This window comes from Amphiprion ocellaris, chromosome 17 (genome assembly GCF_022539595.1).
Source record: "Amphiprion ocellaris isolate individual 3 ecotype Okinawa chromosome 17, ASM2253959v1, whole genome shotgun sequence".
Classification (NCBI taxonomy): domain Eukaryota; kingdom Metazoa; phylum Chordata; class Actinopteri; family Pomacentridae; genus Amphiprion; species Amphiprion ocellaris.
Window position 1 is genome coordinate 6443750 of NC_072782.1, and position 24779 is coordinate 6468528.

General features: G+C 41.4%; 1 protein-coding gene across 1 annotated transcript in view; it reads right to left on the minus strand.

The window, feature by feature from the left end:
- The window catches only part of gnaz (guanine nucleotide binding protein (G protein), alpha z polypeptide), a 33451-nt gene extending 12687 nt beyond the window's left edge, over positions 1-20764 (minus strand). The window contains exons 1-2 of the mRNA XM_023269982.3: positions 20457-20764; positions 3254-4570 (exon numbers count right to left, since the gene is read on the minus strand). Coding sequence (XP_023125750.1) covers positions 3254-3976 — 723 coding nt within the window. The 5' untranslated portion in view covers positions 3977-4570; positions 20457-20764. The remainder of the gene's footprint in view (positions 1-3253; positions 4571-20456) is intronic.
- Between the last annotated feature and the right edge of the window lie 4015 nt (positions 20765-24779).

Below are 24779 nucleotides of genomic sequence, written 5' to 3' on the forward strand. Positions count from 1 at the left end.
TATGTGAAGCTCAAACACCAGCAGTTATTGTTCTCTGGAGTTAGAACAGTAACATCAGCTGTTTGCTTTTTCTAGAGACACTTGTACATGTGTGCTTTGCCATTCGAACACAGAAGTATTTACAACCTTTACTAAGGAAAAGTACTAATACATCGATGTAAAAATACTCCTTTACAAGTAAAAGTCCTTCATGAAAAATCCTACTTTAAGCAGCAGGAAAATAAAGTTAAAATACTAAAGTCAAATTAATAGTTTGGTCCCTCTGACTAAATTATTATTGTATATGAAATCATTCAGTTATTATTAGTGAAACACACATGAGAGGTTATAAAATGCTTAATTAGAGAGGAAACAAGAAACGTTCTGACACACAAATCTGTTTTCTATTGTTAGACTTTTTCTCAGATGTTTGACACTACGTGAGACACTGGATTATTTGATCATTTATTGAAGTGAAACCACATGAAAATGAGTTTGGTAGAGCTGTTAACAACTTTTACACTTCTTATATGTGACCGCAATGACTCTGAGAATTTTGTAAGAAACCAGAAAGATTGTAAACCACTGGTTTCATCTTCAACAGTGTTTTAAAATCACCTCCAAAGCAGCTAAAGCTGTTAGATAAATGTTGTGGAGTAGAAAGCACAATATTTGCCTCTAAATGTAGTGACATATGAAGTATAAAATGGAAATATTCAGGTAAAGTTAAAGTGTCCCAACACTGTGCAAAAGTGCAGCACCTAACTAAATGTATTGAATTTATTCTTCCACCACTGTAAACAGATCAGATTAGTAACAGCAGCAGCTGTCCACAACAATATGATTCAGTTTTGCAAAGTGTTTTTCAATATTAAACAGACTACATGCTGTGTAAAGTTTGTAAAAACTCTGTTCCAAGTGGCAGCATGACAAACCTGCTCCAGCACCTGAGACTAAAGCTAACAGTGGAATCAATGTGTGTCTCATTGAGATTCAAAAGCAAACTCTCTTCCCATTTCCAGAACCACAGCTAACATTAGCTTCCTCACTTTCTAGCACTGCTCTGCATGACAAGGAAGTTTATTTTATACTAGGAAAAAAACATGGTGCTATTTTTTTTCTTTTTACTGATGCTCAATTCTAAGTGTTTTACAGTGTTTTCAATATGTAAAATACGCGAAGTAGTAGTGCTCATTTCAATCTCGTTTCTTGCGAAAGGCATGTAGTTTTAATCAGGAAAATTATTTTTAATCATGTTTTGTCTTGAATTTAAGCAGAACAACAGTAAAGTCCTAGATTAAAATCATGAATCATCCTGACAGAAAAATCTTTGAATGTTGCAGTAGAAAATTTTGAAGGAAATTGGAGGAAAAATGGGATATTATTACAACAAATCCAAATGAAAGTCAGAAGATAGTGTTATAATCTCCAGATCAGGTAGTCTTCTCTCTAACAAAAAGGTCATGCAACCTCTGACCTCCTAAATGTGGGTATATGAATTATTTCCACATAGAAAGGGAATTTTATAGTCTTAAACTCATACTCCTATTCAGCTCAAGGTCCACTTAACAGAGCACTTAGTGGAATGATGTTTAACTGTGCATTTGTCTCCATTAGACAGCTGGGTGTCAAGGTGTTCATTTGATATGGTCCGAAGGAAACCAAAGGAATGTTAAATGGAAAAAAGTAGACATGAGGCAAGGGATCTATAAATTATGCAAAGAAGTGCAGTCAAAGCAATTCTTTAAATCCAATCAAACTCTTTCCTTTATTAAAAATGCAGAACAGCTTTGCCTTAATTGAAAGTAATCATCAAGCAACAAAGGCAAAACTTTTTTATTTAAGTGTCGATAATTAATTTCAAACACTATCTTAAACACAATGTTGCAGCCAATTTTAAGTGTTTGAGATAAACAAAAGGAGAAAAACTGCCATTGTGTTCTGGGGTATCTGTGTGGCCACACTAGAGTTGTTTGTATCGTAGAAGGGGATGTACAGAAAGGAAATGACTCTGCAGAACAGGCCTGTTCACTGTTTGCTTCTCGGAAAACAGTTAAACCATTTGTTACAAATATTACTTGTTTGATAGTATGAACAACTTGCAACCTTTCACCCAAATTCATAGGAAGGAAAACAACTAATAGGATAAATGATCATTTGAAATCGATATTTTTTAATTTAGTTGTGCTTCACAGTCAGTTTTTAAAGGAATATTATGCAGTCTATGCCTTGATGTGTATAGACGAAGAGAAAAAAAATTTATTCCAGTCAATCATTACTTTTGACCCACTGGAAGTATGTGGCACATTTTCTTTTTGCAGGTGGAAAAGTTCATTAATATTCATGAGGAAAGTGCTACCTGAGTGGCGAGTGATTTACGCATGAAGAGAAAGAAAAGGTGAGGACTGCCATTAAAATGAATAATTCACCACCAAAACAAACTAGCAGGGATGCGTTACTGCATGATCCAAACCTTCATCAAAACTTAAAATTTTCAGTATGGTAGGTTCCTGGAGGATAAAGCCATGTGTATTGAGTGGGCAGCCCTGTACCTGCAATGTATGTCTGGTGAGTCAGATTAATGCAAATAACTGTAAATTTTGAAAAAAAGTAAACCTGGAGGTCTGCAGTGTTGAGTTTGAATCACTTTCTGTCTAACAGGAGACGCGCCGGTTACAGCTGCAGGCCCAAATCAATGTTTTCATCTACATACTTGCAGGCTGGATATTTGTGCTTTCACTAGTGGGCCTGCAAGCTAATTACTGTAATGAGCATTTAGGTATTCAGGTGGTCAGTACACCATTCATGAGTCAATGCCTTATGTGATGCTGCAGGTGGTACACTGGGACCTGTATGTCAGGTCAAGAACAGGAGGTATCTGGTGGTGTTAAGCTTTGTAAGAAGGACTACGTTTGAATATTCTATAAACCATCTGTTAACCATTCCTGCATAGTACCACTTTAGCGAAACTGCACATACTAGAATGTTTCTCACATAAGTGTTATCTAAGGTCATTGCAGAATATATTGTACATAACAGATACATTTTCTATTAATCAATGTTCCCGCTCATTTTCTGAGTGGTACTGAGCTTAACAAGAGAGAATATATATATGGACTTTGCAGTTATTGAATTGTTGCCTGTCTTCTCCATCCTCAAACTGATTCGAGTGGCTTCCTCATGCAAGTCTGTATTTGTGTATGCATTTGTACATACTGTATGTTTGCACTCAATGTGAGTGAATAAGTGGCCCTTGAAGACTGAATTTTCTTACCGTCTGGTTGTCCTCGTAGAGTTTGAGGTCATAGCCGCTTAGCTCAACACAGAAAATGATTGCAGTCACGCCCTCGAAACAATGAATCCACTTCTTCCTCTCTGAACGCTGTCCACCCACATCTACCATCTTGAAGGTGAGCTCCTTGAAGGTGAACTTGTTCTCCACAATGCCGGTGGTCATGTCACGGGATCGGAGAATGTCCTCTACAGTAGGGATGTACTCAGGTGCAGAGATGCGGTCCAGGTCATTCAGGTAGTAGGCAGTGTTGTCCTCTAAGTGGTATTCATTGGATCGTTGAAAGCACTCCTGGACCCCTGAGTCTGCCCACAGACGTTTCATTACTCCCAGCAACTCTGGAGTGATCTCCCCCTTACTCTCAGCGGGGCCTGTGAGGGCAAAGAGCTGCACGGCGTCGTAGGCGCGGTCAGCATTGTGAAAGTCAATCTTAAGGGTGGTTAGGGCACGGATGATTCGGGTGAGAGAGTCGATGGCATTGTACAGGATGAGAGGCTTGTACTCCTTGCAGGCTTCGAGGTTGAAGCCTCCACTGTGGATGATTTTCATCTGCTTGACGATGGTGCTCTTGCCAGAGTTGCTGGTGCCCAACAACAATAGCTTGATCTCACGCCGCTGCCGCTGACTCTCTGAGCGCAGGTGGCGGTCGATTCGCCGTGAGCGCCGCGCTGCTTCCTTCTCCTCCGAGCTCTGACGGCATCCCATGGTCCTCCACCACGTGGTAAGCGCAAAGGAACTCGTGCTGGTGCTTGATGGGAGAGCAATTTATAATGAAGTGGGGAATTAAATGGAGCTGGTGGAAGAGTTGGAGAGGGTTTTTGTGAGAACGAGCTCGCAGGGCAGGAGGCGGACAAAACTTCACGAGAGGCCAATTTAACACTGGACTGGAAAGCCACCTCACAGAGGAGTGACTCAGGAGTATTTCATTCTTTTTGTTCAGGGGCAGTCTGTGAGTTCTGTGTGGGCAGAACCCAGACTTGTGGGATGCCCACACAGCGCCTGGCACCGAGGTTGGACTGCCTGCTGAAGCCAATGGAGCTGGGGTTCATAGCAGGGGCTCCCCCTGAGGAAAAGCTCTGGAGTGCGTCAGTAGAGAAACAGTTTGGGCTTGATGCGTGCGAATAGCAAACCCTCTTCGCTCTCCTCCCACATGGCTCTTGTGGTGTGTTGCCCTTGTTTGGCTTCTGCAACCATCCACCTCAGTTCGCTATTTGGCCTGTTTGATTTGATCTTCCTGATGAAATCTTTTCTGCTTCTTCTGTGGTGAGATATCTCCCAGACAACTGAAGGTTTCTGAGTCTGCCAACACATAAGACAGAGAAGAGGCATGAAAAACAAGTTTAAGATAAACAGAAACAGCTTTATCACTTTCTGCACTACCATTAACGTTTGTGTTAAAGAATTAGTTCAACATTTTGGCATATATCAAGTTCTCTCTGAGTGTTAGAACGAAATCAACGGCATTCTTATGTCAGTGTATTGCAAATATTGAGCTTGGTTATCCTTCTTTGGATGCAGCTACTCACTAATTAACATGTATTTTAATAGTATGATCAATTCACAAACAGGTGAAAATGACTATATGGTTCCACAACTGTTTCTAAAGACATGCAATCTGACTATTTATGGAATCAGATGTATATATAGTGAAAAGCCAGCAAATTATAGAAGGGGGTGTAAGGACTAAAAGGAGCTATAGACCTATAATGCACAGGTCACTTGTCATCTCCACACACTTAGCTAGTTATGTTGTGAATGTTGGATGGATATTTTCTTTCACAAAGTTATAGCAAATGGTGAACAAATGCAACCGAAAAGGCGTAAGTGGTAGATGACCTGGCACGCAGATCAGGCAAACCATAAATCCCACTTATATTCAGGGGCACAGATGTGTTTGGTGGATGGGTAAATGACAAATTATCATTTTTTGCACCTGAAGAGATTAAACAAAGAAGACATGACGCATCAGTTAGTGGGCTTTGGAGATGCTGGTGGGTGTATTTCTGAACTCTGGCAAGAGCAAGGCTAGCAGTTTGCCACTGTTCTCTGTCTCTATAGTTGTTTTCAGACAAGAGATACAGTAACATTTTGGGCTTCATCAATCATCAATCTGTCATACATCACCTTTTTTAATAGTTCCTTACAGCTTTATTGAGACATACCCATGTCAGTGACGCAGAGAGCCACGGTATGAAAGTAACATTGACCATTTGTGATAGAATAGACAGTACATCAAGTGAAATATGACGCATGAGGTCAGACTTTTCAAGACATTTTTGTTTTTCATCAAGACTCCAGCAAAACAAGTCTTCATTGCGGTTACAGCTGCAGCTAACACTAGGATTAGGTCCCACCTTTTCTATCAACACTTCCTAGACTATCGCCTCTCCTTCTATACCCAACAACACCCTGCATCAGTATGCAGTTATCTAGTGTGTGCCTATTCCTTAAAGCATGCAATCCAGATATGTGCCATGCTGAAAGAGATACGGAAATGTTACAAGGTCCGACCTACTAAGATTGCGACCTTTGCAGACAGGTGACCAAGGTGAAGCCGACACAGTCAGATTAATGGCAAGGAGTGATTGTGTGAAAGAGGCTCGTGCTAAGCTAGGTTAATTGCCTCCCGGCTCTAATTCCACACTGAACACACACAGATGTGACAGTGATATAAATCTTCTCATCTCACTCTTGGAAAGAAAACAAATTAACCGATCTATTAGAGAGGAAACAAAAAAAAAAAAACAACTAAATGTGATACTGTGTTCATCAAACAGGAAGCGACAAATGAGGCAGTGAAAGCACACACAGTCACACTAACATGCACACTTCCCATTCAACCATGTTATCCATATTCTGTGTACATTTCCACTTCAGGTTTCTCCTCCTAGAAGTCACACACAGCAGCTCTCTCCGTCTGCAGTCCTGTGTTACCATAGACTCTGAGCCAAAGTAGATGTTAGCTAACCACGCCTACCCATTTAACACCACCACACACAGACTCATTATATACACAATCAAGGTCAAACATACGGATAGAAACAGGCGGAGAAAAGAAAACAGAGCCACTGTTTGAAAGGAAAGTGATGCAGTATAAACAAGATGAATGCAGTTCCTTGCAGCCGATAGCATCTTCTTCTTCATCCGTTCACCATACAACCAGGCGCCTCTGACTGCTCCACTTTTTGCTCTGTCGTACGCTGCTGTTCTGCAAAATTGCTTTTTTCGTCTCTCTTTTTTTTTACTATCACAGTGGAAAATAACAGGCTCAAGCCAGCAGGTGCTTCTCATGCTTTCATGCCTCTGTAAAGCTCCCTCTGCTTGCCCAGACATCTGTGCTGTTATCCTTCAAATTCTGCATTGTGATCAGAAGATGAATACAAATATTTCTGGGAATTGCATGTTCTCTTTCTGCCTCTGCTTTAACATCATTCTTTTGTTTGAAGCTCAGCTGCATGCATTAAAATACAATTCTGCCTTATAGCATGTGAGAAATTTGAAGGAGGAACATCTGATTCTGTGATAGAAAGATGCACATTGAAACAGGCTATATGCTATTGGCTGAGTAGCAAATGTGAAATCATACTGTGGCCTAGTTTGGTTGGCGAAACTACACTCTGCAGACCTGTCCGATGCAGAGAGAGAGCGAGCCAGAGAGCATTTTCTCAGAGCACAGCGAGTGAGGTCCACTCTTCAAAAGACTGTGAGGACAAACAGAGCAGAACAAAGCCATAACAAAGCATCACAACACATACAGAGTGGAGAGCATTGTTTCCTGGCTGCCGGCACCTGACTACCCTCTCAAAATGGCATAGCCAGCCAAACCGGTTAATGCACATCACTGATTCTGAGAGCCTATGAAACACATTAAAGCTGCGTGTGAAGTCATTTCAATTTGCTATTTCAGAAATATGCAGCACATGCACTTCTGCACTTTTTGAAGTTATACCACTCGCTTGATAATTGCCATGAAAGTGGTGCGCTGGCAGGGCAAATTCAGTGTATGTTATTATCACATTAAATTCATAGAAATAATGTTGCGTGCTTTTATGCTGCATAAAGGAGAACATGGCCCGTTTCTTACCTACACCCTCATAAGTGGAGCACAACACAGCGGGTATGAAATGAGTGGAACTTTGAAAATTTGAACGTAAAGTAAACAAAAATTAATTAAGAAAGTGCCTGCAGGATGAAAACATGCTTACTCTTTGTAACAAATTATATAATCTGACTTAAGGTTGAAATGGCTCCTCATGCAAGCAGCTGCAAATAGCAAACTGTCCAAGCATATGTGTCTTTATGGCAGGACTCCACATGATGCCTGCAGTGTCATCATTTTTGCTCTATCAGAACACATTTTAGGTTCTGTTAGCTTTTATTTGTCCTTATATACAGTCCCGTGCAAAGGTTTTTTACAAAGTTTTAGATGCTTATCCATTTAATGAGCCTAATTGACCCCTGATTCATTCTGCAGCACTACAGCGACTCTAAACCTGCCGAATGAAGCCAAAGTTGCAAAAACTGCAGTTCCTTGAAAGGCCACTTGAGGCTGCCTCCAAAAATGAGCCAATCCCCATAGACCTCCATTCTACAATTTACAGCAGAACTAAACAAATTTACAGCCCGGAACAAAAATGCACGACCAAAAAAATGCACAGTTGTTATTTTTTCTGACAGTTACACAGTTGTGATTTTTTTTGTATAACCCACCAATTTAAATTGCATTAGGGCTTAAAGTCAGGCATAATTAAAGGTGTGGCTGCTTTAAGTGACAGATTAGTGCCGTCATACGACAGTTCCTGGCTCAGAAATGTTTACATTGCTCCACGTCTTTGCTTATTTTTGGATTAGTCTGAAGGTGTGCAGATACTATAATAATGGCGATAACCAGAGCCAGCACACTGAGCTTATAGAAGGTGTCATGAAGAATTTGTTCATTTTCATACACTGTCTATGGGGATGGCATGAAGACATATGAATCTGAGATCTACTGAAGAACTGTCAAGTTCTTGAACTCACCTGCCAAATATCTTGAAAGAGTGAACTAAAGGCATTGATGGTGTTTTAAACTGGCATTTAGAATGGTCACCACAACTACCGAGTCAGTTTTTATGTTTAATTCATTTTGTACAAAGTAAATTAATAAATAGAAACTTTTTATGTTATTATTTTGAAAGCATTCTTTCTTGCATCTCTTGCACCAGAACATCCCGGCACCAGAGCAGTTTCTTCCCTCAGGTCATATCCCTCATGAACAATAAACCAGAAAATCAATAATGACTCATGTCACTACCAGTGCAATATCCAATACATATACAGTATTCATCCTCATGTGCTTATTGTAATTTAAAAAAATATTCTAATTTATTACCCTGGTTTAAGCAAATTTAAGTCTTTTTTTTTTGCACAGTACTTTGTTGACACTTACTTTTACACAGTACTCCTTATACTTCTTCTACTTGTAGCATTTCTTATTTAAAACACTACTTTACTGTCTGTTGTTGTTGCTAGGTACTGCTCTCCATACACCGTCAAATTCCTCATGTGTACTCACTAGGCAATAAAGGTTTTTCTGATTCCGATTCTGCATTTCTTTTGCCGCCTGACACTTTTGCACTGTCCATGAGACCATCTTCCAAAAAAGGAGTGTTACGAGGACAGCCAGTGAGTGAGTGAGTAGTGGCGGAGTGGAGGCAGAGTGATGAGTGACGGCAGAGCCACAGGGGCCACGCAGAGAGGCCAGCATCTCGATGCATCATGAGGGCCGAGGAAATTTGATAGCCGACATGAGACTGAGCCTGGTCACTCTCCAGCCTTTTCCTCCACACCTCCTGCTGCACACGGCCCATCAGCTCCCCCGCCTTCATCGCTCTCAAGTGCTTACCTCCTATTATTAATTCACCATGCTGCAAATAATTACAATCGCGTCCTTTATTAGAGGCGAGCACATGTCATGTCGCCACGCTGTGTTTCTGTTGTGTAACCTCCTCTGCCGTCCTCCTGAGGTTGTTTAGTCTGCAAAAATGTTATTAAAATTAGGGTCAATCACATCAGATTGAGCGGCAATTTTAATCCATTAGAGGCTGAATGTTATTGCTCAGACACAAAAACTGTTAAAAGAAATGCAGTCTGAATTCCTCACATGGGAGTGGGGATGTTTAAATAGCCTTATCTAGATTTCTTAACACCTTAGATAAGAAACCCAATGTTCATGTGTCAGAATCAATTCCACAATGCCACTGAAGATGTGATTTAAATAAAATGAAATTATACCACCAATTATGTGAAAGAATGGACTAAAATGCAGGTAGTGGATTGGCCCAGTGCTACGATGCGTAATGATGAGATTTACAGATGCAGGAGATCATTGTTCCAGAGAGGCAGAGGAGCAGAAAACCTATAATTTTTTATGAATGGAAAGCAAAAGTGTGCATTGTTAAAAGGAAGGTGAAAGGCATAGGTGTGCTTTTAGTCATCTTGTAATGGTTTATGAATGAGGTGTGCAGGTGTGTGTGTCGGCGCTGTGGTCAACGGGTTTGCATTTCACCACGGATCGGATGAGGAGTTGACGTGCCGTGGATGGGCAGCAGGAACGGTGCTGCCCTTCCTTCACGGCAGTTTTGTGTCTAACGGGCGACCGGCAGGCAATCATGTTCCCATTTGTGAGCCACTTAACTATTACCCATTTGCATGAAAACTAACTATGACAAGCAAAATAGCCCATTCATCACAGCTGAGCAGGCCAAGGACTTCTGAGCAGCAACCTGGGGACAGGCACCTGTGTTGGGAAAGTGCCTGAGAAATGCTGGCACAGTCGGCGTTCTCATGGAGATCACACACAATGGCACATGTACTAATTTAACCCTCCTGTTGTCTTCATTTACAGGCACCAAAAAACATTGTTTCTTTGTCTGAAAAAAATCCAAAAAATCAGCAAAAAAATTCTCCAAATTTCTAAAAATTTGCAAAACCTTCAGGAGAAAATTCCAATAATTCCTTAAAAGTTTCCCTTAAAAATTTGATTTTAAAAAAATCCCCCAAATTTGGCAAGAAAATTATTGTAAATATTTTCAAAAAATTAGTAAAAATCTTCCAAAAAATGAGTAAAAATATCTAAAGTGATTACATATATATCAGTAAAACTTCTAATATTTTCTTTAAGAACATTGACAAAAAAAATCAACCAAAATCCAGCGAATTTCGCTGGATTTTGGTTGATTTTTTTTGTCAATGTTCTTTAGAAACATTTTTAATATTTTTTTCCCACCAAAAAATTTGCAAAAATTTACCAAAAATGTTGAAAAAGTGGACATCAGAAGTTTCACTGTGAAATTCCCCTACGAAAACCTCATTCAAGCTTTATCACAGCACACCACGGATTGTGCCATAAACATTAAATTAATACCAGTAAAAAAAGAAAACCTCTCTCTTACTGATGAAGCTCGGCATTCATCAAAAGAAACATTCCATGATTGATTGCCTCCAGCAAGCTAACATACATAGAAAAAACATCTCATGTGCCTTACAATCAGCTGCATGGTGCTGATTTCTCATCCAAATGCAGCTGTTTTAGCTACTAAAAGCTTGTTTCTTGCTCCTGCCCGGCTTTCCCCTGGCAGCTGCACCAAAAGAGGTTACTGAAACCCTCACGACTGTGTGGTCACTACCCACATCCAGTGTCTTACTGGAATCTGGCAGAGTGATTTTTGCAATAATATCTGAAACCCCAGGAGTGAAACAGTAGCTAATCCCTCGATCTGTAGTAAGTCCTGCTATTGTGTCAAGATTAAGCAGCGAGAGCGAAACCGTGATCAAACCTTCAGGTCACGTCGGGCGTTTATGAACTCTGTGGCGGCTGTCAAGAGCAACTGATTTTTCAGTTCTGCATTTTCAGAACTGCGTAAAAGCTCCACTTCTCTGGGTGGAAATACAAAATGTGATGTTATAGAGTGAGAAGTACTTAGAAATAAGCAGCTAAAAGCAGGGAAGGCCTCTGAGGCTCTGCGGAAGAGATTTCTACTAGAGATTCATATGATGCCACACAAGCAGTGGAAATCTGACAGCACAGACAAGCATTACTCAGATACTGATGTCTTCAACCAGCAAAAACTCATAGATGGTGAAAAGAGAGGTGGCAGTTTTACAGAAATCAAAGAAGTAGTAGTTGACCAACAGGTGGGTCAATATATAATTACAGGACTTTTTGTATCATAGTTGACATTTTTGCTGTTTTCAGGCCTAAAATCAACATGGTCGCCTAGAACCAAACACCACATGGCATTTTTACACAAAGATTCATCTAAATATTATATATACAATTGAGTAAACTTGAAATTGAACGTTATTTATAAAGATATTGTAGTAAACCTGTTGACTACTTTATATTAAATAACTCAGAAAGTCTTGGAGTCTGGCCAGTCTTTTCTTCAGGAGGAAATGACATCATGTGGAGCAGGTCATGTGATCTGGAATTAACACACTTCCTTGAGGTGTTTTTGTAATGGGGAACTTAGCTGAAAGTGAATTCTGGGACACAGATACAATTAGATATTTTCCATATAAAATCTGATGTATTGCCAAAAAAGAAATATCTGTCATGATTATCTCAACTTAATGAAAAGAACACAATCAAAACTATTTTTGAATAAACTCATTGTTTTGCTAATTAGAAGGTGGTTGTTATTAAATTGGGACGATTATTTAGTTGACATTTTAGTGATATCCAGTCATTTTTTTTTTATTAATAAGTGATTATTTCCATAATAAATAATTCTGGAATTTGTAAAGACATGATCATAATGAACATAAAAAACTAGATTTTTTTTTTTACTTTTCATAAAAATGTATGCAAGATATATCCCATGGACTTCAATAGTCCCTCAATTATATATTGACCCAGGTCATTATTTAAACTGATTTGAACTGAAAGGAGAAAAAACTGAATATATCGAAAGCTGTCATTCTCAAATGAAGGCATATATAACAGAAAATCTGGTAAACGGATGTTGTGGCTAAATAATCCTCTTTCAGATAAACATGGTTGTTGGCATTTTTTCAACACAGTGCAGCAATTTGAAAAGTGAAACGCAGGCTGAGGCCTCAAATTGAAATGTCACAACTGTTTGAGTGAAATGAAATAAAATATTTTTTTACTGGAGTGGGTGAAGATGATTGACGCTGTTGACCCTGTAGGTGGAGGTCAGGGTGACATATGCAGGTCTGTGTTGATGTTTTTGAGGTAGAGCGGAGCATCAGAGCTGTACACCTGCTGAACGTTTAGAGAAATTTCCACGGACGTTAGCATTTCTTTGGACGGGGTGATGAGTTTCAACTCTGCTAGAGACAATGTTGATACTGAAAACACTTTATCAGAATATCATCTGCAGCTGCAGAAACAGCAAACAAAACCAGGGCACACGCTTTAAAAGCATGCTGAAGTTTCATTCCAGTGTTTCACCTACAAAGAGACGCAAATTGATGTTTTTATAAGAGTGTATTAAATGATATTGACATATTTAAGCACTGCTGGGTTGCTTAGTGACAAATCGTAGTCTTGACGCTTCAGATTTCTGAATATTTAATCAGGAGCAGACATGTTCTAGCTGATTCTGCCTTTTTATTAATAAAGCACTCTCACCTTAAATATTGAATTTTCAACATAAACAAGCATTTTATTTGAAATAAATCTTACAAATCAACTGTTTGAATTGAAGACATGAGGTTTCACTCGTTGCAGTATTATACTAAATACTCTGGAGCACAACATCCTTGTGGTTGATGGATGACACATGACTCAAATCAAGTCTTTAAAGCTCAAACTCGCTGTTAGCTACCCTGGCTTCAAACGCAAAGAAAATAAGTGAATGACGTAGATTCCCATATGAGAAACACTATAGAAAGCAACATTATCATAGCAACAAGAGAAAATAATTAACCTGTAAACTGACCAACATGCATCTGACACACTGACAACACAACTAAACTTGACAAAGAAAGGATTTACTGCAACGTTTATTATACAGGGTTTCATACTGGATTATTGGATTACATTACAAAACAATGTTTCAATGTTTTTAAATCTGCTGTTATGGCAGGAATATTATTGACCAAATTGTGTAGGTTTTACGACTAAGAAGCGAGACAGAATTCAATCATTTTATAATGGCTGTATAAAATATACTGAAAAATACTCAAATATTCATAAAATGAACTTGAGATGTCTAACATTTTTCATATACTTTGTATCTAGGATGTCTGATCAAAGACCGAACAAAGAATATTGATTTTCTTGTCATTAAACTTTAAACTCAGGCTTGGAGCTCAGAATGTAAAATAGGAAGACGATATTGACTTTAGCCTTGTGAACATAATATTTTACAGACAGCTCTTCTGACAGATTTGCATGGCATAAGTACACACAGTTACATAACCTAATCTTATTTTTTTCTTTTGTGTACGTTATTTAATCAAACTGTCTTGTTTGTGTGCTCTCATTCATTCCAACTGCTTTCTGTTTAGATGTGCCGAGCTGAGAGAAGTCTTAAATCAGTCCTGCTAAAGCTACTGGAAGCAGTGCTGGAGATGTTACCAGTCTGGGAGGGTTTCCAGAATTCTTGCATCTAGCTGCTAATATACAGTCCGACTTTCTGATAAAAGGGAATTGGTTACTTTGGTGATAATGATCTTAATCTTTCAAAATCCTTCAGCCACCCGGAATGTGGGAAACCACACATAAATAAGTTTTAAAAAGACTGCTGTCCTTTCCAGCTTTCCTGATGATCTCTTTCCATACCATATTTACTGTGTGACTAGATGCTGCTTCCAATGAGTGAAACTGATTGACTGGGATTGATAGTTGACTCTTCATACCGTAACAAGAATTGATTCGTGTGTAATGTGATGCAGTAAATGCAAGGCGAAAAATGCAATTTAATGAATAGGATGGTGAATATGGATGTAAACTATATAGGTGGGTGATCTGCAGGGCACTGGACTGAATGTTTTTTTGTGTGCAAGCCATAAACTTGGATATACTGCAGCTATAAAACTGTGGAATGTGGGGCAAAAAAGCAGACGGTCAATTGAATGCTTGGAGCTGTACTATGATAGATCAATGTCACCCCAATGCCACTTGCTCACACAGATCCTGTAGATAATGCTGTATCATGTGATGCTTCTGGAAAAATGTACTGGGCGTCCTGTTGCTACTAATAACCCAAACCATGCTTTGCTGCACAGTGGAACTGAATAAATGAAGTATTCCAACCTACAAGGCCTGCCTCTGTGATGAGTCAGAGCTCTGTGGCGCTCCACGTCAGAATCATATGAGATGTAGCTCGCAAGCGGCAGAGATCTTCTGCTCCATTCAACAGTTTGCATCATTTTACATTTAACATTTGATCCCAAAAGCGCTGCGTCTGGATTAGCCCTCATTTCCCCCATAATAATAATCCAGTTCATATTTCAACACGAAATTCCATCTTCTTCTCTTTTGTCATCGGTTCTGGCGAATAGATTGGATTACAGTGAAAAGTGAACAAGCGTGAGGCCTTGTCATTCAGGCTGAGCAAAGATAGCTAGTTAACTGCATTTATGCAGCGACGACACATTTGAATGGGCTGTCAAAGACTCTCAAGAATCAGCTTGTCGGCAACTGTGTGCCTGAGATTTCTCCACAAGGCAGCTCCTACGGGGAGGTGTTTGAGAGCTTCTAATGGCCGCACAGTTGCTCCAGAATCATGTGTCGGGAGACCATCCGTCTGGGTGGGGAGGTGGTGGAGTGGACTGCAAATCTCCCAGATCAGTTCTGTAATTAAATATACTTAAACCTTAACTGTTCCAGATCTAAAACATGCATGAAAGCGCGTCACATTTGCTTTTTTCCAGCGATATGAATCTACTTATTCATTATGAATGCACCGAATCGTCTGGGAGGTTCATGCTGAATCACACATAAGCTCGTCAACTATAATTATTGTACAGTTATTGTAAACTCCTAATTTGGCTCTCACAACTGTTTGTTCAACATTTCATGTTACTGCTTCTCTGACATGCCGTCCTGAATGCGGGCTTCAGAGAAAGATGCCTGTATACTGTACACATGTGAGGACACCACTCATTCATTAGGGGAAACAATGATGGGCAGTGTTCTCCTCTCGACTCCCCCAAAACAGAGGGCTGTTTACAGGGTGGGGACGGGGGTGAGGAGGGGGTGAGGACTCTGTATGCTAGATGCTTTTTCGTGATAACGCTCTGTTTAACGTTCCTGATCTCAGTGGCTGCGTTCCCCCTTCTCCGATCCAGCGGGTCACACTGAGTCACAAGGCCAGCCAGCGATGACAATGACATGTTTGTGCACAGGCTGAACTATGGGTAGGCTGTCTGATGTGAAGGGATAAGATGGCACAAGGTGGACACTAGAGTCTCGTGTGCGTCCACAAGCAAATGTGAGAACACACGTGAGCCTTTGGAATATGCCATACATTCGCTGCCGGTATATGGTTAATGGAAGGTCCAATCCGAACAACTCAGGTTTGTGCTACAAACATTTTAATCGACATTCAAACACTCACCCCTGCACAATATTCATCTGGGTCATGTCTGATAAGATAAACGCTTACTGCAACAGAAGGAAACTGTGGGTAACAGACACTTTCAGACTTCTACAACCCACAGACTTTATCTGCACTTGGTGATTTGATAACTGGAACAGGAAAAGGAAAAATATCTGCAGCACATGCAACAATATAAGCTTTGTGAATCCAACCAATGAGCCTCTGTAGAATAAGTGCTGTGAGGTTGGTGGTAAGTGAAAAAGCTGCTAAATCACAAATTATTAGGAGTAAAATATCACACATGTTGAAGTGAGGTGGATATTCCTGCTAATGATGAAGTGATCACGCAGAAGGCCCAAAGCTGTTCCTGAATTAAATTATATATTAATCCAGCTGTGTTGCCAAAACCGCTAACAGATAACAGCACAAGTGAGGCTTAAATATGTTTATTTCGAGGACGAATGGAAGCAGGAGATGTGAGAAAATGTCACCTGTTGTAGAACACTGGAATCAGATTATTTATTGTAGAAACTTTGGTGTAAAAGCAGGAAGGAGGGATGCCAGTGGAGTGTGGAGGTCACTGAGTGACACCAGCAGCCTGTCGCCATTTCCAGGTGGGAAAGCAGACCTGCATGCCCTCATCTAAACAAGGTAATAGTTCTGCTGTAAACTTTGGGAAACCTGTATCAAGATACTGCAATTTCACATGCATATGTGAGTTTTTAACCCTCGTGTTGTCCTGCAGGTCAAAACTGACCCGTTTCAAATGTGGGGAAAAAAAATATTTTGACAGTGAAACTTCTGATGTCCACATTTTCAACATTATGGGGAAATCTTTGAAAATTTTTGGGTGGAAAAAAAGAAATGTTAAAAATGTTTCTTAAGAACATTCACAAAAAAATCAACAAAAAATCTTTTTTAATGAAAACAGAAGTTTTACTGATATATATGTAATAACTTTAGATATTTTTAGGATCTTTTTGCAAGATTTTTACTCATTTTTTGAAAATATTTACAAGAATTTTCTTGCCAAATTTGGGGATTTTTTTCGCTCAATTTCTGGATTTTTTTCAGACAAGGAATATTTTTTGGTGCCCGTAAATGAGGACAGCAGGAGGGTTAATATGTAAATGCACACACTCCTTTAATTTGTCTCAGCACAGACCTTCATCCTTCACCACCGGGTAGTAAACCATAGCACTCCCTCATCGTCCTCTTCCCTCCCTCCCTCTCCACCACCTCCTTGTTGTCATATGACCGCTGTTATGTGTGTGCAATGGAACACAAAGTTGCTCTGTTAGTCCCCTCTGCTCTGCCCTCTCATCACTCAGATTTGAGTGCTGGAAGTAAGGCCCTCTCACTCGCCGGCCTCAGGAAAACAGACAGGCCCCTGTATGCGACTACCAGCGACGATTAGAAAAGGAGGGCAAAGAGAGAGAGAGAGAGCAGGAGAGAGAGAGGGAGGGATGAATTGAGCTGATGTTGTTTTATGTAACACTAAAAGATAACCTAATCCTTATTCATTCGCGGGGCTTTTGTTCGATTCAGCTGACAGCCTTTCTCCTCGCTGATGCTTTACTGTTAAGTAATTTATTAGTCCTCTCTACATCAGCGCCTGTCGAAAGAGAAATGGCTGCCAAAACGTGTCCTACAGCTGTTTGTGTGTGGATGACACTCGGTCCCAACTACCTGGCTGGGATTAAAGACCCACAACAAACACAAGTGCTGAGGCAGCTGAATCAGAGCAGCGCCCCGTCTCAACATGCCGAGTGACAAAGCAGGTGAGACACATGAACCTCCGGGACACGTCTTCCCCTTCTGTGGTTTTAAGGGATATTTATCTTCGCTCTGTGCGGTGTTAAAGATCAATTTCCATGTTAGGCCTCACAGCTGCTAAAACAAATGTATAGGAGCTATGTGATGATTCTGCTGGTCCCTCTCCAGGAAATAAATGACACCTCAGATTAATCATTTTATTAAGTAGGCTGCTGAGGGAACTACGCTTGGCTCCCCTGGTACTTAACTGTAATAGAGCTGATTTTAATTGTCCAAGCTGGTGGTGTGCTCACCTACAAGGTTAAAAATGGCTGAAAGTGCACTGGACGGTGACATTGGCCTCCTGGGTGCACGAGCTGCCACCTCAACAGCCGCTGTCGCTTTAAAACCAAGTGTGTCCCTGCTGTCCCCTGCCATTATGTCACCCAGTGGAATGGATGTAGCAAGTAACAAAAGAGGTGGAAGGAGGTCAACTCAGCGCAGGGTTCACCACACTATTGCTCTGGTTTTTATTTGCATACATGCCACTTGAGTTGCAACATGCATGTATAGCAGTGTTTTAACAAAAACAACAATGATGAACAGTTAGAAGAGGCTTAATTTATGTGACATGTATTCAGTTCATTTAGGATTCTTGTGTCTTGAGGTATGCGTGTTTCTCTTAACAAGGCTACTTAATCAAAGTCAGAGCAATTCTGTTTGTTCCAACGTTAAGTTCAAACTGTCTGAGTAAGGGTATGATGACATTTTTCATTGTGTGTGTTTGCATCTGAAACTTAGCTCATTATGTAAGCGTGAGATTAACCTTCATATTTCACACTGGAACTTGTCATCCATCATTTTAAAGCCAAGGTCATCGGTGACCTCTGACATTTTTTTTCCCCAACAGGCTGCAGAGAGAAACAGAAGATTTTACAGCTGATATGGAAAAGACGAATTAGATGCTAGTGCAGCTCGCAGGGCTCATTAGAGCTTTTGTACTACAGTGAATGTGACCTTGTTTTGTCTTTCTGATGGTCACCAACCTGCCACTGTGGCAGTAGTGGGATATATTGAGAGGGGAACAAGATCTCTGCTGGACAAGGACACTGACTTGTGGTTGCAATACGTAGAGGGGGGTGGTGTTGCCTGCAAAATATTGTTTGCATGCAAAACATTTTTTGTTGTGCACCCACTTCTGATCGTAGCTGCGATGTTACAGCCCACTGTTTCTTCTTCTGACTGGTATAGCAACAACATGACAAGCAGATTTTCGTTTCCATCTTAAGTCACAACTCAGAACCCTTGAAGCCTTAATGAAACCAATATTGCAGATTAATATGCTTTGCTTTACAGTGGCTTCAGTAAACTCCTGCTTGGAAAATAGTCAGTAGTGTGTAAATTGAACTTGCAGCTGCCCAGAAGGCTCATTCCAAATGGTTAGCATAACACCGTACGACTGTATTTCTATCCACTTTGTGTTTTTTTTTGCCACAAACTCCAACCAGGCAACACTACAAAGGGTTCAGCAAAGGTATGAGTGTAACATTTCTGATACAAGAAAGAAAGGCGTGGTGGAATTTCCACCATCTTTGCCTTGATTCACAGATGTCTCAGGGCCTCACGGACACATCCAGCATTCTTTCTGTGTCACATGCTCAACAAAAAGCGCCATCGTTTTTTCTACCGCCGTGAAATTATCACGGTCTTCCCTTCCTTTCCCACTCCCCCCACCACCTCCACCCATCCATCCATCCATCCATCCATCCATCCAATCTGTTCCAAATCTTCTCTTGCCTTCTTTCTCTCTCTTGCTCTGTGCTGCATCAACCTCCGCCCCTCTGCCCCATCTGCCTCCCTACTGTTAAACCCCCCAGCCCCTCAACCCCTCCCCGCGCTGGTTCGCTCCTTCTCCCTCTCTCAGGCATGTAACACAAACATACATACAGTATACTCAAATAGACATGCTCTCCTGATGCTACAGCCCCCCAGCCTCCTTCCCATTGAAAAAAATACAAAATACGGTGATGCTCGGTTGAAAATATGAGCGATTGTTGAGACAGAAAATGTCACAAATCGTCCTGTTCTGCCTGCTGAGTAATGAACACGCTCTGCTCTCTCCCTCCTTCCCCTTCTCATCGCTGGGATTTCTGTTCAGCAGAAACAAACAGCTGGACACAAATGCACCGAATAAATCCAAGTTCAAGATCGAGATGATTAATTGATGTAAATTCACCCTGTAGAACAGTCAGCGGTCCGGCTCCACTGGCCAGTCTTTCAGTGTCCCTGTGCCACTGTTGGGCCACAATTTGTCTGCTTATCCCAGCGCCTGCAGAGCCGAGCTCCACGGGATTTGTACACCTCCCACTGCACATTCACATTCAATGTCTCGTAAAGCCAGCTGTAAGCACTGAACACCTGATCGTGTGTGATGGCGGCTTTACTCTCTCATTTCCCCCCTTCCTATTACAGTCATGGCCTGGACAGAGCACAGAGATGTTCCCACAAGCCCATCACTGATGCATCCTCCACTTGTCCTACATACAGTAATTATATGAACTAAGCGCCACGTTCACATAAAAAGCATTCTATAGGCATCGAGGATGCTCTGGGGAGATGATGAGTCAAATTGCAAGCATAAGATAGCAGCGTCCGTTGGCACAGAGCTAACAGGGTGGAGGAGGGGACTGGACAGGCTGCCTGCCTGCCTGCCTGCCTGCCTGCCTTGGTGCCATCTCTGAACATCACCTTCCCTGTTTTATCTGTCGCCTTTCACAGAATGAATCAGTGAAATATCAATTTTTCTGGCTTAAAGCTGGCCATCTTTTAAAAAAGGAGAAAAAAAGCAAAAGCTGTGTGAGAGTAGTCAAGCTTACCGTGTTCACAAGCCAGCATCCATTTACAAAGGATACTGCAGACAAGCCCTTGCAGGGAGAGAAAGGCTGTGTGCAATCCACCTTTAATCCTGCTGCTCCATCTTCATGTCTTCCTTCATATTCACAGGGTCACACACACACAGACACACACACACACATCTCTGTCTCTCTGTGTGTTTCAGCTCCCCTCTTTTTCTTGTCTTATTAGCGTCTGTGTTCTATATCCTCTCTTGTTTGCTCCAAGGCAGTTGAGACACTGCAGCGATGGGGGTGGAGGGTGTGTATATATGTGTGCGTGTGTTTGAGTGTGTCAGAGACAGAGAGGCAGAGAGAGGGAGTGCAGGGCAGAAATGGAGGGAGGAGTCAGCAGGGAGAGAGAGAGAGAGAGAGAGAGAGAGAGAGAGAGAGAGAGAGAGAGAGAGAGAGAGAAGGGGGAAATGGTCAGGATTAAATCATGAAAATAACAGAGAGAGAGAGAAAGGGGAAAAACAGGCTTTGATGGGGTAGTTACAGCATCCACTGTGCCTTTACTTCATGCTATAAAATATACATCAGTCATTAAGGAATCTGAGCTGTGTTGGCGAGAATGGAGGCAACACAGCGAGTGGCTCCTTGAGGTATTATATGCTTAATGACAGGCCAGCAGCAGGATTGGTTGTGATTTCATTGATGACTGAAAAACATACAAGATAGGGAGAGAGGGAGGAGGAGGAGGAGACCGGACAGAGGAGGAGAGGAAGGGAGGGGAGAAATGACGACAAAGGAATGGGAGGGGGATTGGACGATGGTGTAATGTGCTGTTTCCGTGCCAACTGTTTCTGTGACAGTGGGACCACTTCCTTTATTGCTATTGGCTATAACCAACAACTGATAGAGACTTGGGCAAATGAGGCAGCATGTCACTGGGTGTGAAGGGGTGGTTCTTTTTCACGTGTTTTCTTCCTCTTCTACTTAATCTCTGGGAACAACAACAACAGAAAAAGAAAGAATGTGTTCATGCACACATGAACACATGCATGACCACACAGAATGGTGATGATCGCACCGCTGCAGCACGATCGCTTTGTCATTATGGATGCCACCAGTGTGTAAAGAGACTCCTCCCTTATTTCTAATACACACACACACACACACACACACACACACACACCCTAATACACACTCTGTCCGGCATGAAAAATCCCCAGATCAGGTTGCTCAGGGTGTGTAGTGTAATGCAATTGCCTGGACACCAACACTGGTGTCATAAACTGTGAGATAATTAATCAGCCCAGCCAGAGCAAGTGCACATCTGGTGGGGGTGAACAACTTTGCGGTTCCCTGACCTCTCATCTGGGCCTTTTAATCCGGTCTGGCGTGCAGGTGGTGTATTGTTCCATTTTTTTTTCCCTGTCACTTCCTCCCTCACTGTGCATGACCCCATTCCATGTGCTGCATATGAATAATTACTTGAAACAACCAGACCCTTGCTCTTTAACAGCCCTTTAATACTGCACAAATGTAGCATCTCTTGGTTTTGGTGTTCAACTGGGACTTTCTGACCTCCTCAAAAACGAGAAAAGAAACTACAAACAATGGTGCAATAGTACACTATAAGTCAGGCACATAAAACCGAAAGCAACCATAAAACCTCAGAGTCCCCATCTGTATAAATCATGTCTAACAGGATGCCATTTTCAGAATCTTCACCGGTTCACAGAAAACAACGTACAAAGAAAGTCCCTGTTCAGACAAGACGCCACCTTCAACAGCCTTGACTCCAAACTAGGTCAGTGTTTCCACTAAGGCTCAATAGTTGCTATTGACATTTCGTCTTCAGATGTCAGACCTGTGACAATCTACCTGACCAACAGTGGGAGATAAATCTCAAGGTGCAGTAGAAACATTTGCATCATGTATGTTTTGATGCATACAAAAAGGTTTCATTCTTGCTGTAAATGAGGATCTATTTGGCTGATAGAAATACAAAACAACAACCAGGCAAGTTCCTGATGACCTGAGTGATTTTGAAATAAAATATTACCATTTAGCAACCAGTTTCTCTCTTGAAAGGTTCCTGAAACTTAACTTTTTGGCAGCCGGCCTCTGGTCTCCTCTTACTTTAATGGCCACTGAAGAACACTCGAATTTTGTAACCTACTTTTAACAATCACAACTCTTTTATTTTTTGCTACGGATTGCTTGATTGGTAACAGCAAACCTCATGATTAAGACTTGGCTGTTTACTTATCCAGCAAAATAAAGTCTATTGATAATATTCTGTAAATAACTTTTGATTAAGACATCTGTTTTAATCATTTGGTGACCATAGAAAATAGCATCAGTGCCTTCACTTCAGTTCATCCATCAGCTACTGTTGTGCACACATTATCACCAAAGGTTGCAGGGCACTGGAGCCTCTCCCAGCTGGCAGTAGATGACAGATGGGGTTCACCCTGGACAGGTCTCCAGTCCATCACAGGGCAGAGATACAGACAACCAGTTACACTCACATCTATGGTCAATTTAGAATTGCCAATTAACCTACCATGCATGTCTTTGGACTGTGGGAAAAAAATAACCCACAAAGGCACAGAGACAACATACAAACTCAGCCGTACAGTGCTATCCTCTGAACCGTCATCCCTAATGTTTAGTGCCGAATCATAACGTAAATGATCTGCACTTGGTGGTCTTTGAAGAGACAGAAACCTCAGATAGAACTAGACTCAGACAGGGTAGCTGACTGCAGTGAGAGGAGAGTGAAAAGACAAGATGAGCACCTTCTTACATGAAATTCCCTTTTGAGTTTGCAAAAGCAGCAGCAGCACAAACAACCGCCACTATTAGGCAGCACTGGTCGCCTGCGCCTTTTAAAATCCATTTCAAGATTTCGCCGTTAAAGCCTAACAGGGTTTGTCTTCCCATCTGGTCCCTGAGGAGAATTCGGTTGGTAGCAGAAGGTGACCCCATAAGATCCAGTCAGAAATGTTAAAGCTGCAAGACTGTCTTCTGAATCCGTCTCCTAAAAACACATCCTTTAGACACTTCTTTTAACAATGTTCTTTTTTAAAAGTGCTCTATTTGTCAGTGTACAGATTTCTTAATTTCACAGCTCATTCCTCTTGCGTAACTTGTGTTCTCTCTTGTGTTTTTCAAGAAGTCCTCCACGAGTGCCTTATGACCCCTCTGTCTCCTTCAACATTTCTCCATCTCTTTCACTTTCCATAACCCTCACTATCCCTTTTTTGTCTCTCCCAGATTGTCTCTGTGCCTCTCCCAGCTTCCTGTCTCCCTAATCCTTAATCCTGTGGAAATCGGTCAGGCAGAATGAGCCAGCTTTGATCAGGCCCTCATATCAGGCATGCTAACAGTGTCAGCACACCCGGATCCCACAGAACCCTGGAGCCCAAGGGGAGAGCTTCAAACAGCCGTTCCCCCTCTGACTCTGCTTGAGAGGAAGGGGAAAGAGAGTCTGCAGAGATCCTGTCTCAACTGCTAGCTACAGGCTTTGACATAAGTCTTGAATTTCGAAAACATTTGCATCGTGACTTGAAAATGTTTAGCTGCGATGGCACCTATGCTTTTCCGCATGAACTAAACTTGCTGTGGGAAAAGAGATCAGGAAACAAGCAGTTTGCGGCTGAGGACAGCGCACAGTACAGAGATGTGAAAGTCACTTGTGCTTCTCTCAGTAGTGTCCTTGACAGCCAGCATGGAATCTGTGTCTTTGGTGTTCTAGTGCTGTGATTCACGGCCAGGGATGATATGTGCCCGAGTGGGAGGGATATCACTAAAACACCTGGTGATCTTCTGGCACAAATACACGAAAATGAACCTTCCTTCAAAGGTCAGCTTTGCACCGAGCATCTAAAAAAGTCAGGAAAAAAGACACATGAACTGCATTGTGCCAACGTGATTTCTCCTTTATGCTCACATTTTCCTCCAAACATCCAACCCTGAGAAAATATTTGGAAAGAATGAAGGAAACTTTGCAAAAATGCTTTTGCTGACTTGGGCTGAGCGCTTGAAGCTTTTCAAGAAGTATTGCAAACATCAGAATAATTTAGTGTCTCAACGGTGGAGTCCTTCAGATTTTGATTCTCTCCAGACTTTGGACACTGGCGCAGATATTCTAAGTGGACAGGTAAACATCCATATTGCACATAGAGTATGATGACTTAAAAAAGTAATTAGCAGAGCATGTGACCTCGTAGAACCAACAGAAATGGTACAGAAAGGTTTTCCCCTCTTACAGCCACATGACCTGCAGGTTGGAGCTCTCTACAGATCTACAACAATACTGACAGTGTCCTCAGACTGCTCATTTAATCAGTCCAGAAC